This window comes from Dipodomys ordii, unplaced genomic scaffold (assembly GCF_000151885.1).
Source record: "Dipodomys ordii isolate 6190 unplaced genomic scaffold, Dord_2.0 Scaffold9, whole genome shotgun sequence".
In the NCBI taxonomy this organism is placed as follows: domain Eukaryota; kingdom Metazoa; phylum Chordata; class Mammalia; order Rodentia; family Heteromyidae; genus Dipodomys; species Dipodomys ordii.
Genome location: NW_012267225.1, coordinates 13,643,440 through 13,658,949, shown reverse-complemented (window position 1 = coordinate 13,658,949; position 15,510 = coordinate 13,643,440). Strand labels below are relative to the sequence as shown.

The 15,510-nt window shown below is 42.1% G+C and overlaps 2 protein-coding genes across 2 annotated transcripts in view; one reads left to right on the top strand and one right to left on the bottom strand.

Annotated features, from left to right (window-relative positions):
• Mcm4 (minichromosome maintenance complex component 4) overlaps window positions 1-6,460 on the bottom strand; it is a 17,810-nt gene extending 11,350 nt beyond the window's left edge. The window contains exons 1-8 of the mRNA XM_013009404.1: window positions 6,103-6,460; window positions 5,669-5,833; window positions 5,207-5,370; window positions 4,497-4,598; window positions 4,295-4,390; window positions 4,114-4,209; window positions 2,223-2,361; window positions 982-1,202 (exon numbers count right to left, since the gene is read on the bottom strand). Of these exons, the coding sequence (XP_012864858.1) occupies window positions 982-1,202; window positions 2,223-2,361; window positions 4,114-4,209; window positions 4,295-4,390; window positions 4,497-4,598; window positions 5,207-5,370; window positions 5,669-5,833; window positions 6,103-6,172 (1,053 nt within the window). The 5' untranslated portion in view covers window positions 6,173-6,460. The remainder of the gene's footprint in view (window positions 1-981; window positions 1,203-2,222; window positions 2,362-4,113; window positions 4,210-4,294; window positions 4,391-4,496; window positions 4,599-5,206; window positions 5,371-5,668; window positions 5,834-6,102) is intronic.
• A 532-nt stretch (window positions 6,461-6,992) lies between these two features.
• The window catches only part of Prkdc (protein kinase, DNA-activated, catalytic polypeptide), a 195,355-nt gene continuing 186,837 nt past the window's right edge, over window positions 6,993-15,510 (top strand). Inside the window, exons 1-7 of the mRNA XM_013009243.1 lie at window positions 6,993-7,164; window positions 9,071-9,147; window positions 9,250-9,342; window positions 12,116-12,190; window positions 13,156-13,264; window positions 14,224-14,336; window positions 14,419-14,518. Of these exons, the coding sequence (XP_012864697.1) occupies window positions 7,011-7,164; window positions 9,071-9,147; window positions 9,250-9,342; window positions 12,116-12,190; window positions 13,156-13,264; window positions 14,224-14,336; window positions 14,419-14,518 (721 nt within the window). The 5' untranslated portion in view covers window positions 6,993-7,010. The remainder of the gene's footprint in view (window positions 7,165-9,070; window positions 9,148-9,249; window positions 9,343-12,115; window positions 12,191-13,155; window positions 13,265-14,223; window positions 14,337-14,418; window positions 14,519-15,510) is intronic.

Here is a 15,510-nt window from a genome sequence, read left to right as displayed (position 1 = left end):
CTGAACTCTGGGCCTGGGCGCTGTCCCTCAGCTCTTCAGCTCAAGGCTAGTGCTCTACCACTTGAGCCACAGCGCCACTTCCGGCTTTTTTCTTTTTTTGCTTATGTGGTGCTAAGGAATCGAACCCAGGGCCTCAGGCATGCAAGGCAAGCACGCTCTACCACTGAGCCACCTTCCCAGCCCTTATTTTTCTTTTTTAGTAGAGACCTATCTTTTTGCTCAGGCTGGCTTTAGAGCAGGATCCTATCTTCATCTTCCTTGTAGCTGAGAGTATAGGCATATACCACCAGACCTGGATTTGTATGCACATTTTTATGGATTACAGTAGAATTTCTGACTTTCCTCTGCTTATTTCTATGCCATTTAAACATTTTCATGATTCTAGAGGTAAAAGGTCAAACTTCCTAGACAAAATTTGTGAGAAAAACTTACAACATTTTCAAATTCTTTTTTTTGTTGTTGTTTATGAGTCTGGTTGTGGGGCCTGAACTCTGGCCTGGGCGCTGTCCCTCAGCTCTTCAGCTCAAGGCTAGCACTCTACCACTTGAGCCACAGCGTCATTTCCGGCTTTTTTCTTTTTGCTTATATATGGTGCTGAGGAAATCGAATCCAGGGCCTCATGCATACAAGGCAAGCACTCTACCACTTTCCAGCCCGACATTTTCTATTCTTAATGGAACAGTTGCAGGACAATAGAATTTAGTCAGATCTGGTTTCAATTGTTTTACATATTCTAACTTAAAGAACATTAGGCAGTCTTAAAGAGTTCCCATAAAAGCAGCTGTTAATGTCCTGTACCTATTCCAGCCCACAACTCCATAATAAAACTTCCACCATCCAAGGAGCAGAAGGAGATGTCATTTAGGAAGATTGAGGGGTTTAGATTGACAAGTTTAGTTTTTGAGGGTTCAGACACTGATAGAAGTTTGTGTCTAGAAGCTACCTACTCCAAACTCCTGTGCAGGGTTGCTTGTCACATACCATCTGTTTGTCAGAGAAGAGGGAGCGGTTGTGGATCAGTGCCATACTGTGGGTTGTGTGGCAGCGGCCACAAGCACAGGGCTCAGCAATGCGGCCACGGTCTATTTCCACCCGAGTAGTATGGGCGCACACTTGGCATTGGAAGAACGCCTCCTGCATCTCAGGGATCAGCTGAGAAGTTCGGATCACCATGCCACTGATGGTGATGAGCTGGTCAATGTCTATGATGAGAGAGAGATCAGATGCCCTTGATTTCTTAAACGTTCATCATCACTAATCTTACTTGTTGTGGGTTCAAAACATGGCCTTGTGTATGCTAGGCAAGTGTTCTACCACTTGAGCTATGTCCCACCCTTTTGTTATTGAGACAGGGTCTCATTGTTACCTTTGCTCAAGCTGGTCTCCATCTTTCAATCCTCTTGCCTCTGCCTCCCAAGTAGCAGGGATTATAAGCATGTACCATTGTACCTGTCCAAAATCCATCTACTTAGTACTTTTTATTTTTTTTGTCACCACTGGAGATGAAGTCCAGGCCTTGGGCTCTTGCTTGGCTTTTTCCCTCATGGCTGAAGCTTTACCATTTTAGCCACGCTACCAGTTGGGCAGATGTTGGTTTGTTGAAGATGGAGCCCTAAGACTTTTCTACTTGGGCTGGCTTTGAACTATGAACCTCCAGGTCTCAAGTCTCCCAAGTCACCTGAATTAAAGGAGTGAGCCACTGGCACTCTGGCTTGCTCCATCTTTCATTTACTTCTCCTCAAATTAGAATTCTTTGTGAAACTCAAGGGTGGTAGTCATGTTCAGTATTTTTCCTACAATGACTAAGAAGACTCCTACTTAAGGACTACAGATTACATTTGAGTAAGTTTATTTTAAAGTAGAGATCTGTTAATAGTCACATTGTCTCATATAAGGTAAAACATTCTACCTCTTAAGCTATATTCCAGTCTATTTTTGTTTCTGAGATAGGGTCTTATACTTTTGCCTAGGCTGTTATTGACTACCAGGTCCGTATTTCACAACTAGCTGGATTATACACATACTATTATGCCCAGCTCACATATTTAGTTTTGTTAGAGAAAGGTATAATGCTTTCACAAAAGTGTATAGGAGAAATCAATCTGTATTATTTTGTAAATTTATAATCCCTCATTATCATCATCCGTCTTTTCAAGTTCCTTTATAGCATAAAGCTTTGTGTATTTTCATGTGAAATATTCTCACATTACTAAATACATTACCTTCTGGATTCAGGTTTCTCATATTCTTCGTCTTTAATGCATTGAATGGTCTTACTTGAATCTGATGTTCTAAGATGGAGTCAGGGTAACGGTCAAAGAAGATTTCATTGACAGCCATGTCAAAGGTTGGGATAACTTCCTAAAAAACAAACATAAAGATGCTGCTATGCCTCTAATCCTGAAATAGAGTGAAGGAATAACAGTTTATATTAACAAAGAATAAAAGAAAAAAAAAAAGAACAAGTCACAACACCAAAGCGTCACCCTATTTCTGGAACATATGCCATTTTGAAGCCTTGTTTTAGGTTAAATGTAGTGATGTACATGAAAGCGCCTTCTGGATATACAGGTATATATCACACTTTTCATCTGGGAAAATCCAAGAAAAGGATTTTTTTTGGTGGGGAGGGGGGGTTGGTTGGTTGGTTGTGGGGCTTGGGGACTGTCCCTGAGCTTTTGCTAGCACTCTAGCACTCTTTATCATTTTGAACCACAGTTCTACTTCCAATTTTCTGGTGGTTAATTGGAGATAAGAATCTCACCGAGGGGCTGGGAAGGTGACTCAGTGGTAGAGAGCTTGCTTTGCATGCATGAGGCCCTGGTTTCGATTCCTTAGCACCACATAAGCAAAAAGAAAAAAGCCGGAAGTGGCGCTGTGGCTCAAGTGGTAGAGCACTATTCTTAGCCAAATAGATAAAGGATGATATTCAGGCTCTGAGTTCAAGCACTAAAACAATTCCCCCCGCCCCCCCAAAAAAATCTCACCGACTTTCCTGCCTGGGCTGGTTTCAAATTGTGACCCTTAATATCTCAGCCTCCGGAGTATCTAGGATTACAGGTGTGAGCCATACCAGGAAAAGAATTTTAAGCCCATACTTTCATATCTTAATTCTTTCTCCATAAAATGATACTAAGATAGATGATCAAACTTCATTCCATCCAAATTTAATATGGTCCTCTCAGTATGTTGAAAAACAGCTTTTGGGAACTTGGCTGAGGGTATATATGACTACTAAACAGAAAAGAATCAAAATTCAAGTCTGCTTGTCACAGTCTATACCTATATTTGATTAATAAAATATGATCTTTGTTCCAAAATAAAGACTATAGTAATGCCTAACATACTTTGCTAAAAAATGTACTAATGTAATAATAATGTAATAACTGCAATAAACATAATAGAAATGTACTAAGTATGAAGTATTGTCCCTCAAGATAAAATTTACTCCGGGGCTGGGAAGGTGGCTCGCTAGTAAAGGCTTGCCTTGCATGCCAGAGGCCCTGGGTTCGATTCCTCAGCACCACATAAGCAAAAAGAAAAAAGCCGGAAGTGGCGCTGTGGCTCAAGTGGTATAGTGCTAGCCTTGAGCTGAAGAGCTGAGGGACAAGCCGGGCGCTGGTGGCTCAAGCCTGTAATCCTAGCTACTCAGGAGGCTGAGATCTGAGGATCGCGGTTCAAAGCCAGCCTGGGCAGGAGAGACCGTGAGACTCCTATCTCCAATAAACCACCAGAAAACCGGAAGTGGTGCTGTAGCTCACGTGGCAGAGCGCTCGCCTTGAGCTGAAGAGCTGAGGGACAGCGTCCAGGCCCAGAGTTCAAGCCCAACAACCGGACCCCCCCCCAAAAAAGATAAAATTTACTCCACAAAACCTGAGAAATTGTCTTTTTAAGAGTCTTATCATTTTCAGAAACACTGCCAACTCAACTGTGACATCTTAAAGACAGCATATACTTGCTGTTCTGAGAAACACTAAAATGTGGGGGGAAAAAGTCATTTTTAAAGAGGCAAATAAAAAGCATTTGGCATACTGTTACCAAAGACATTCTGTTATCTAGAACATTTCTTATAGCAAGTTACTGTAATTCACCAGGTCAAAGCCAAATTCTTACCTGTGGGTAGAAGATGAGCTGTCTATACAAACTTTTGTCAAAAGACTTTATGTGTTCACAATTTACATTTAAAAATGGCTCCCCAATAACATTAATCTGTAAGATAAAATGAAAGTCATATTTTGCTAATTTTGTTGTTATATAGTATAAACCTTTAATTTATGTTGTAACATTTGATTACCTCTGCAAGTCGTTGCATGTACAAAGGTTCAGTGACATCTATGCCAACATTTTCTTCTTCTTTAGCCAGAGGATCAATAAAACGCTGAAGAAATCTCTTGATGTGAAGAGAAAAACATATTAAGCTTAATGGGTGGATGATAGCTATTTACACATAGCTTTTCAAGGCCTTAAAATAATTAATAACGCTTAACACAGCTTACTTGAAAATTTTCTTTGCATGTTGCCACATTTACATCTGTCCCCCAGATGACAAGTTTTTGTCCCAGAGACTGTTCACTTGCTACTATATCTTCTGCTGCTGCCTACAAAAAAAATGATCGAACCATGGAATTAAAAGAATTATGTATTTCATACATACATATATTTTTTTGTCTGCCCTGGGCCTTGAACTCAGGGCTTGCGCACTGCCCGTGAGCTTCTTTTGCTTAAGGCTAGTGCTCTACCACTTGAATCATAGTGCCACTTCTGTTGTTTCCTGAGTAGTTTATTACTGAAGGCTCAGACTTTTCTGCCCAGGCTGGTTTTGAATCAGGAGCCTCAGATCTCAGCCTCCTAAGTAGCTAGGATTACAGGTGTGAGCCACTAGCACCCAGTGTATACATGTGTACATACATACACATATATATTTTGTGCGTGTATGTTGGTACTAAAGCTTGAACTCAGCTTCCCGAGTATAATTAGGATTAATAGCTTCATCAGCACCCAGCTTCCTGAATTCTTAAAACAGTTCTGGAATAGCATGTTTTGAAGGAGGCTATGGAGAGGTTGGATTTATTAGGAAAGGTGGTCACCTGTCCCTCTAGGTGCATAATGAGCTCCTGTGTAGAAAATACCTCCATGTGTCACCCGTACAGCCAGCCCATTTTATGTTTTAAAAAGGAAGCTATTAGAGGGCTGTGCCCATACTCACCCCATCTGACTGTACATCCACCTGTAGACCCTTCCGTGCAGAACCCAGGTCAGGCCTCTGCCTCACAGGTGTGCCCCTAACACCACTTCTGGGGGTTCCCTCCACCCGAGAGCTGGGAGTTCCATATATCAGTGGTGAGCTAATATCAAAGTCCAGAGGAATAGCTATAAAAACAAGATGTGAAAGTTGACATTGAAATCTTGGTAGCACATAAACTCTAAACTGTAGTATGTATGTTGTCTGATCTGTCATCTCAACACCACTCTTGACAGATAAGATTAAGTATTCTATTAAGGAAACTACAATATATGCTTTCTGTGCTCACAAGACACTGTGTATCAGTTAGTTTTTGAACACTAGAACTGCTTAGGTATTAGGTCAACTACTGTCAACAATCCTGCAAATCTGACCAGATGTATTACCTCTACCATCTACAGTAAACCTACATCTTTAGACACTCACCTGAAGAATGCATCTGAGGAGGACTGGAAAACAAGGCATCGTGAGCGGCAGGGCTCTGCAAGTCTGCTCCTGGTGAAGTGGGCATGGGCTGCAACTCTCCCGTGGAAGTGGAATCCTCGCCTCTGCGTCTCAGAGATGGCGAGGACCTGGCTTCCTCACTTCGCGCTTGGATCCAAAAGTGAGAAAGACACACACTTTAACACTGGAGGCAAAAGGGCGTGGGCATGTTTAAGCACCCAAAGTAAGGGGGGGGGACTGAACTCTGGGGCGTCCGCTCGTCCGCTCAGGCGCGCACGCGGGTCACCCACACCCGGGAGGGGGCCGGGGAACCTCAGCAGCCCAAGGCACCCAGGAGAGGAAGCGGCGGGAACAGAGGGGAATAGTGGGGAGACCCCCCTCCGGGAAAGGGGGATGGGGAGGGAAAGCAGACTCACGCGTCTGGGTAGGGGTAGTACGCCCGCGCCGGCTGCTGCGGCGGCTCGGAGTTGACGCCGGGGACGACATGATGGCGGGCTGTCTGCGCGAGGATAGGTTCGAGCGGCGCTCGCCCTCCCAGCCCTAGGCCACGGACGCTCCCGCTGGGCTGCCGAAGCACAGCTACTGGAGCAAGGCTGCCTTACTCCGACAAGTTCAGGGACCACGGGACTCCGGGGATACCTGGCCGGACCGTCTCCGTGAAAGCGCGCGAACAGGGAGGAAGGTTCCCGCCGGCTGCACGGTCGTCACCGCCCCCGGCGGCATCTCTCCAATCACAGAGGCGCTAGCGCGAGGTTCCGCCTCCGGAAGGTACCACTGAACATCCGCAGGGGGAAATGGACAGCCTGCGTCGGAAAGCAGAGGCAAGCTTCGCTCTGCCCTCCCCTCAGTTCAGTTGGTCTGATCTCCTGCGGAAGGAGTTTTCGCGGGAAATCTTGGGAGCGCCTCCCTTTGACTTTGCCTGGCCAGCATTCAGTACCTAATTAAGCGATATTACTATTAGTAGTCAAGCTGTATTATTAACTCCTAACGACATTTCAAGTGAAAATCTCACTTTGTATCAAACAACCTGTTCTTGACGGAAGCACTAGGCCCCTGGCATTTGATGAAGTCCATCATCTAGTTTCCTCCCTAATTCCTCGGGTCCAGCCGTTGGTTTCCTCTTTGGGTTTCTCGGTGTACAGCGTCCACGCCTTACGTGCTTCGCACTGATGAACTAGAACGTCGACTCGGTAGCCCCGTGGGCTCCCCTCGGGCCAGCCTTCCAGGAGCGCCTCGCGGAAGTTCCCACGCCCGCCGCCCCGCCCTGGGGAACTCCGAGGCAGCGGGAGCCACCGCGCGTGCGCGGAAGCCGGAGCGCGGCGTCATGGCGGACTCCAGAAGCGGCGTGCGGGCGTCCTTGCTGCAGTTGCAGGACTACTTGTCCGCCGCGGACCACGGCACCGCGGCCGTGGCCAGCTATCAGCTGGTCCGCGGCCTGGGACAGGAGTGCGTGCTGAGTACCAGCCCCGCGGTGCAGGGTGGGTATGGGCTCCGTCCCCGAGCCGCCAGGGCGCCGCTCCACAGCCCGGGTCTGCTCCGTGGGCGCCGCGAATGGGGCTTGGCTGGCCCTCGAATGTCAGTCTGTCGAGGGGCACCCAGAGTAGTTTGTCATGCTGCCCTCCTCCCTAGCCTCAGAACAAAGGTATTTTCAAACTAAGGTCGAGGGAGAGTGATCGTCGATTGAGGCAGTCTTGTTGAAGGCGGGCCGGGCTCAGGCTGTCTGAGGAGGTCCGCCTTGCCTGATCTGACCTCGCCTGGACCATCAAGTACCTTTCCAGACTCTTGCTTTGTTGGTCACGATCGTGAGAACGATCGCAGACCTACAACTGAAAAGTGCTGCTGTTTTGTTTGTTTAACGTGAACTATACCCGAGGGAAACTTTTCCTTTTCCTTCCCGTTTGTGGAGATGCCTCCTCTTTCACTATGGTCCAGGCTGGCCATCAACTTGGGACTGGCTTTTTAAAAAATGAAACACGGCATTGTATGGAAATGTAAACGTGAGTGCATTTTAAACATGTAAGAATGTAGACCTTTCTATGTACAGATTGTACCCTCTTACAGTGATGAATTCAGTGGGATCTTCCTAAGAGATGGGTGCTGAATACAGTGTAGAAATGTAAACAAAACTTTAAAACTCTTCAAAAATTATAAAGCAAGATGCCATACAGGGCTGGCACTGTAGGGCAGTGGTAGATCCCTTGCCCAGCCTGTGCCAGGTCTTGGGTTCTATTACAAGTTTGCACACAAAGCAAGACAAACAGCAGAAAGGTACCTAAGTGTCCAAGTATTGTCCAGGGTATAAACTAACATTATGTAATTGCCTCTGTCCTTAGGGTTGGAATTCATTCTTGTTCAGTATCTTGTCCCTAAAACAGTTCCAAGTTTATCATCAGTATGCAATATGTTTAGGGATTATACATTATAGAGATGTTACTACTGTAATGATTACTGGAAGCTTAGTGACTTTTTTCTTTGTTTTTGCTTTTTTGAGACATGGTCTCCTATGTAGCCCAGGTTGACCTTAAATTCACTATTGTCTTACTTTCCAAGTACTGGGATTATAGGTATGCACACTATGCTGGCCTTGGTTTACTTGGTTTTAAACTGACGTCTAACCTTAAAGTTCTATAGTCAGAAGCTGGACATAGATCTCACCAAGCCTGAAACAAGGTTTAGGCAGGAATGATTTCCTTCTCTAAGGCGCCATTTCTTTATTCATAAAGTTCCCTTTTTCTTTTTGATGTCCCTTGCTTCAAAAAGGTGCCCATTTTCCTTGGATCATGGCCTTGTCATCTTCAAAGTCAAGCAACAAACACAGTGACAAATCAGGAGAGGTTTAAATCTCTCCTGCTCTTCTGTTTTGATGTCTAAAAACATTCTTTTTACTGTCTTTCCTTTTCTTTTTCTTTTTGGTGCCAGTAGTGGGGCTTAAACTCAGATCCTCTGCTCTCACTTGTTTTTTTTTCCCCCCCAACCCCTCACTTGGTTTTTTCATACAGGGCTATGACACTCTACCCCTTGGCCCAAACTTCTTTCCCTTTTATAGGCCCAGCTATTCCACAATGATCCTACCATTTTACAATGAACTTATTAGCAGCCGTAATTCTACTTAGAACCTTGATTTTTTTTTCCCCCTTCACCATATAAAGTTTATATCCAAAATTTGACCTTAGAGATGAAGAGTCTGGGAGTCTTTGGGGGTGGTCCCATTATTTTTTTTATTGAATTCCTGTGGACCTTCATCCAGAACTTTCCCTTTTCTTTGTCTCAGTAGGTTAGTATATTGTCACAAGTCTGTCTTGAAAATCATGCAATCTTAGCGGCTATTTGTGAAGTGCTTCTTGACATTTCTCTTAACTTCTTTATCTTTTCTTTTTTCTTTAGCATTACAGACTTCCTTAATTTTTTCCAAAGATTTTGGTTTGCTTGTATTTGTTCGAAAATCACTTAACATTGATGACGTAAGTGCAAATCTTTTGCTTTTTCATTTTACATCATGTATATTCCTTTATGTTTGATTGAAACTTATTCTTTCCCATATTATCTGTGTTTATTTCTTATAGTTTCGTGATTGTAGAGAAGAAGCCCTAAAGTTTTTATGTGTTTTCTTAGAGAAAGTTGGCGAAAAGGTCATGCCTTATTCTCTTGATATTAAGGTAAGGAGAAAAGAATACAAACATTATTTCATCAAATATCAACTTCTACTTTATGTAAGAAACTTAGATTTTAAATTTTATTAGTGTCTCTGTTATTGGAGAGTTTATTTTTGGTTTGTGTGAGAAATGAAGTGAGCTCTCTGTATTTGTTTTACATTTAGTGAAATGCAACCCTGTCAGAGAAACTACTTAGATATTTTTGTAACTGTCTGGATAATTATTTGTGCATGGGATAAATAATGCTAATATTATCATAATAAATTGAATTTTTGAAATGTATTTTTGTGTGTATGCGCACACGCGCGCACGTGCGTGTTTGTGTGTGTGTGTGTGTATGTGTATATGCTAGTAATGGGACTTAGAACTCAAATTTTGCACCCTTGCTTAGCTTTTTTGCTCAGAGCTAGTGCTTTACCGTTTGAGCCACATCTCTACTTCCAACTCTTCTCTGGATAGTTTGAGATAAGAGACTCTTGGATTTGTCTTTTCCATTTGACTTTGAGCCAGGATTCCCAGATCTCAGCTTTCTGAGTAGCTAGGATTTACAGGTGTGAGCGATTGGCGCCCAGCCTTGATTATACATCTTTTTAAGCAATTACAAATTTTTCTTTAGGGGCTGGGAAGGTGGCTCAGTGGTAGAGCGCTTGCCTTGCATACATGAGGCCCTGGGTTTGATTCCTCAGCACCACATAAGCAAAAAGGAAAAAAGCCAGAAGTGGCGCTGTGGCTCAAGTGGTAGAGTGCTAGCCTTGAGCTGAAGAGCTGAGGGACAGCGTCCAGGCCCAGAGTTCAGGCCCCATGACTGCACCCCCCAAAAAAATTTTTTTTCTTTAGAATTTTTGTCTATCTTAGTAAGAATCTTATCAGGAGTAATAATAGAAATAGGTGCTAGGGAATGATCCCAGAACCTCATACATGTGGGCCAGTAGTCTGCCACTGAGTTACAACCCTAATCCTTTCTCTGAATTTTTTTTTTTTAAGCTTGGGTTTGAATTCAGGGTGTGTACTTTCTAGGCAGGTGCCTGTCACTTGGGCCCTACCTTCAGCCTCTTTTGCTTTAGTTATTTTTCACATAGGGTTTCATGGTTTTGTCGAGGGCCAGCCTGGACTGTCATTCTTTTAGTCAGACCTCCTGTGTAGCTGTGATGGCAGGCATGGCTAGGTTGATAAACTATTGTATTGAGCTTTTGTGCCTGGGCTGCCTCAACAGGTGTGAACCAATGTATAGTTGCTTGCTTGCTTAGTAATTTTCCTCAGCAATACTAGGCTTAAACTCTGGGCCTTTGTTTACCGTTGAGCTGTAACCCCCTAGCACTTCTCAATTATTTTAGCCTGCCATCTTGTCTCCTTTCTTTCCTTTCTCCTTCTCCGTTTTCTTCCCTTCCTCCATCTCTTTCGTCTTTTCCCTGTTTCCCTCTCTAAATTATTTCCCTCTTTCTCTCCTCCCTCCTCTCCTTCCTTCCATGTTGCCTAGGTTGCCTTCAGACTTATGTACATAGCCTGTCCTCCCACTTCAGCCTCTTGAGAAGCATGTTTCTTTTTTTCTATATGATAACAAGTACTGTGGGACATATGTAGGGAAAAACCTGTTTTTTCCTTTCGTGTGTGTGTGTGTGTGTGTGTGTGTGTGTGTGTCATGGGACTTGAACTCTGAGCCCAGGCCTGATCCTTGAGCTTTTCTTTCTGAGGTCATGAGGGTTTTAACTCACGGCCTGGGCACTGTCCCTGAACTTTTTTGCTGAAGGCTAGTATTCTTATCACTTTGAGCCATAGCTCTACTTCTGATTTTCTGGTGGTTAATTACAGACAAATCTCACTGACTTTCTTGCCCATGCTGGCTTTTTTTTTTCGTGGGGCCTGAACTCTGGGCCTGGCCACTGTCCCTCAGCTCTTCAGCTCAAGGTTAGTGCTCTACCACTTGAGCCACAGTGCCACCTCCGGCTTTTTCTGCTTTATGTGGTGCTGAAGAATCGAAACCAGGGCCTCATGCATGCAAAGCAAGCACTCTACCACTCTTCCCAGCCTTCCATGCTGGCTTTGAATCTGGATCCTTAGATCTTAGCCATTTAAGTAGCTAGGATTACATCCGTGAGCCACCAGTGCATGGTCCCTGAGCTCTTTTTGCTCAAGGCTAGTGCTCTACCACTTGAGCCACAGTTCCACTACCTAGCTTTTTTGTTGGTTAGTTTGAGATATGAGACTTATGAACCTTACCTGCCCGTGCTGGTTTTCAACTGCTATCCTCAGATTTCAATCTCCTGAGTAGCAGGATTACAGGTGTGAACTAGTACTTGGCAGATAATCTGTCTTTAAATTTTCTGTGTAAAAAAAAAATCTGCTGGGGTGTCTTTTATTATCATTGATATTTTGTTACAATAGTGTGATAGTGTGTTTGTATGTGTTTGATGACTGTGTCTGTTTCTGTGTGAGTAGTGGGTCTTGAATTCGGCCTGGGCCCTGTCTTTCAGCTTTATCTGCTTTACCACTTGTGACTCTTCATTGCTTAATTGGAGATCAAGGCCTTAAGGACTTTCCTGGTTGGTTTGGCTTTGAAGTACAATCCTTAGTAGCTAGGATTATTATAGGCATGAACCACTAGGATTTGGCATACCATAGTGTATTGAGTCAGTGTTTTCAGTTATTTTGAATCTGTACTTTTCTATATTCTAATGTTAAAATTTAACATCTTAATGTCAAATCAGGGATATACAGTTAGCTCTTGCTAGTCTCAGTTCTTAAATCCTACAGATGATTTTGTCTTCTTTTAAAACAGAATATTTGTACCAGTGTTTATACAAAAGACAGAGCCGCTAAATGTAAAGTTCCAGCCCTAGATCTTCTTATTAAGGTAATTTCCTGTTTTCAAATAAATGTACTTTGTCTTACACATATGTCTCATGGAAGAAAACGCTGGGAATCCTGTTTTTGGTAAGAGTGTGGAGAGGGAAGAGCAGAATTACTTTGATTGATAGATGTTATTTCCTACCCATTACCTGATAATAAATATGCTAGTGTTTGTCCTTATCTGGGTAGTAAAAGAAAAACCTGGGTTGGGAAGTTGGCTCAGTGGTAGAGCACTTGCCTTGCATGCCTGAGGTCCTGGGATCGATTCCTCGCACCACATAAGCAAAAAGAAAAAAGCCGGATGTGGCGCTGTGGCTCAAGTGGTAGAGCACTAGCCTTGAGCTGAAGAGCTGAGGGACAGCGCCCAGGCCCAGAGTTCAGGCCCCACGACTGGACCCCCCCCAAAAAAGAAAAACCTTGGATTGTAATGGAAACAATGGAGAGAAAAACAAGAGATTTAGTGCTCTTTTATTCAGCTTTCCTTTGGTTAGACTAATGCTACGAGGGATTGCCAAAAGATAATTTCTTTCATTTGTCATGAAGTTTTTCCTGAAACAGCAGTGGGATGGGGACTGTTGTATTGCCCTGCTCCCTGGGTCTCACTCTCATTCACATCTCTTTCTCTTTATTTTTTTCATTTTTGTTTTAGCATTTTTTTGGGGCCTGGTTGGTCTGTGATTCTGATATTTAAAAAATTATTTTCAAATGTTTTAACAAATAAGCTTTAACATGACTAGAAAGCTCTGGTCATGTTAGTGATATCTGGGAAAGAAACACTTATACTCATCAAGTCCAACCTCCCAGTCATGGATGAGTCCTGAGATAGATGATACATACATAGATATCATGAGTTCTGAGAACAGATAGATGAGTCCTGAGACTCCTAGAGACTGTGTTCATACATGTAGGTAAAGCCACCTTTTCTTTATAATTTTTTTAAAAAGAAAATGTCAATTTGTGTTCTTTTAGTTATTTCAGATGCTGAGAAGTTCGAGACTCATGGATGACTTTAAGGTTGGAGAATTATTTAATAAATTCTATAGAGAACTTGCAATGAAATCAAAAATACCAGATACAGGTGAGATAAATTAAAATATTATTTTCAAATATTTTAATAAGTTAACATTAACCAACTACTAGTAAATAACTTAGATACCTTTAAAAGGTCTTACATGTTTTACAGATAAATCCTTTTTACTGAAAACATTCCAAAATGGAAACTAATAAAAATAATGTGTGAAGAAGACTTCTGATTATAAACATACTAATCTTCACAAAGTCGTTCCTTTAAATAGAAAACTGAGCTTACTCTTGTAATCCTAGCTATTCAGGAGGGTGAGATCTCAGGATCATAGATTGACAGCCTAGGCAGGAAAGTCTATGAGACTTATCTCAGTTAGTCTGAAAAAGCTGGAAATAGAGCTATGGCTCAAGTGGTAGAGTGCTATCCTTCAGCAAAAGCGCTCAGGGACAGTACTTAAGACCTAAATTCAAGCCTAAGATTGGCATAAAAAAACCCAAAACTCAGAAAAGTAAACATACATGAAATATAATTTATTTTATGCTTTGATTACATTTATAGATTATTGTTTTATAGATTACTTTTACATTATATTTATACTTTAGATTATTTTACACTAATATCTTCCTTATACCAATAGGAAAGATTCCGTTTTATTTTATTTTTTTTTAATTAATTTTTGTGCCAGTGCTGGGGCTTCAACTCAGCCTTATGCTTTTCTTTAGCTTTTTTTGTTCAAGGTTGGTGCTCTACCACTTGAGCCACACCTCTCTCTGGCTTTTTGCTAGATAGTTGGAGTTAAGAATATCTTCTATTTGTCTGTCTTGGCTGACTTCAAAGTGAAATCCTCGGATTTCAGCCTTCTTAAGTAGCTGTTATTACAGGTGTGAGCAACTGGTACTTGGATATGTTTTATTTTAAAATTACTTTAATATTAAACATCTCTTATTCTATATGTAACATTTTTTTATAATTTGTTGTTTTAGGATTTCATTTGTCTAAAATTTATTTTTCAGTTTTAGAAAAAATATATGAGTTCCTTGGAGTATTAGGTGAAGTACATCCTAGTGAGATGATAACTTATTCAGAAAACTTGTTCCGGGCTTTTCTGGGTGAACTTAAGACCCAGGTATGATAAACTTTATGATTTTTACTGCCATAGACTGTTTTTTTTTTCATTGAGCAATATCTTCCTAATAATTTGCTTTTAGATGACATCTACAGTACGAGAACCCAAACTTCCTGTTGTGGCTGGATGTCTGAAGGGATTGTCATCACTTTTGTGCAACTTTACTAAGTCCATAGAAGAAGGTATTAATGGTCTTCTTTCTCTGTTCAAATTATAAGTCTAAAAGAAATTGCCTGCTTGTTTTTTGAATTTACCATTGTGAGAAATAATTCAGAAAGACTCATATGCTTGCTTCAGATAGTGTCTTTTATAACTATAGTGTGATAGCACAGAGGATTATAACATTGATGTTATCACTTAGCTTTACCACATCTTACCAGTTTTACAGGCGTGTGTTATTTTCTATGTATTTAATTTTACATATTTCTATCATGTGTGCAGGTTTGCATATGTGTCACTATAAGTAAGATATCAAGAAAATTCATCATAAAGGTCTTTTGAGCTACACGTCTATGTCTGTAGCCTTTTCTCTTCACGTTTCACTGTCTACCTCTAATTGGTCTATATCTGTAGGCTTGTCATTTCAAGAACATTATACAATTGAACTTTCACCCGAAACTGGTGGCTTATGCCTATAGACTTGGTTACTCAGGAGGAGAGATCTGAGACTTGCCATTTGAAGCCAGCATTTTTTTTTTTTGTGCGGGTCCTGGGGCTTGAACTCAGGGACTTAGGTACTGTCCTTATACTTCTTTTTTATTCCTCAAGGCTCGTGATTATAGGCATGAGCCACCAGCACCAGCATGCACACACACAAGTGAAAATATAAATAAAGTTTTTTTTTTTTTTTGGTCAGTATGTGGCTTGAACTGTGAGCGCTGTCCCTGAACTCTTCAGCTTAAGGCGAGCTTTTGACCACTTGAGCCACAGTACCACTTCTGGTTTTCTGGTTGTTAACTGGAGATAAGAGTCTCACAGACTTTTTTGCCTAGGCTGGCTTTGAACTGTGATCCTCAGACCTCAGCCTCCTGAGTAGCTAGGCACTCAGCTTCATTGTATATTTTGATATTAGTCCTTCATTTAATAACTTGCAAAGGTTTTTCTTTTCACTTGCTTGGATTGTCTTTTCTTTTCTTTGTTTTTTTGGTCCAGTCATGGGGCCTGAACTCTGGAC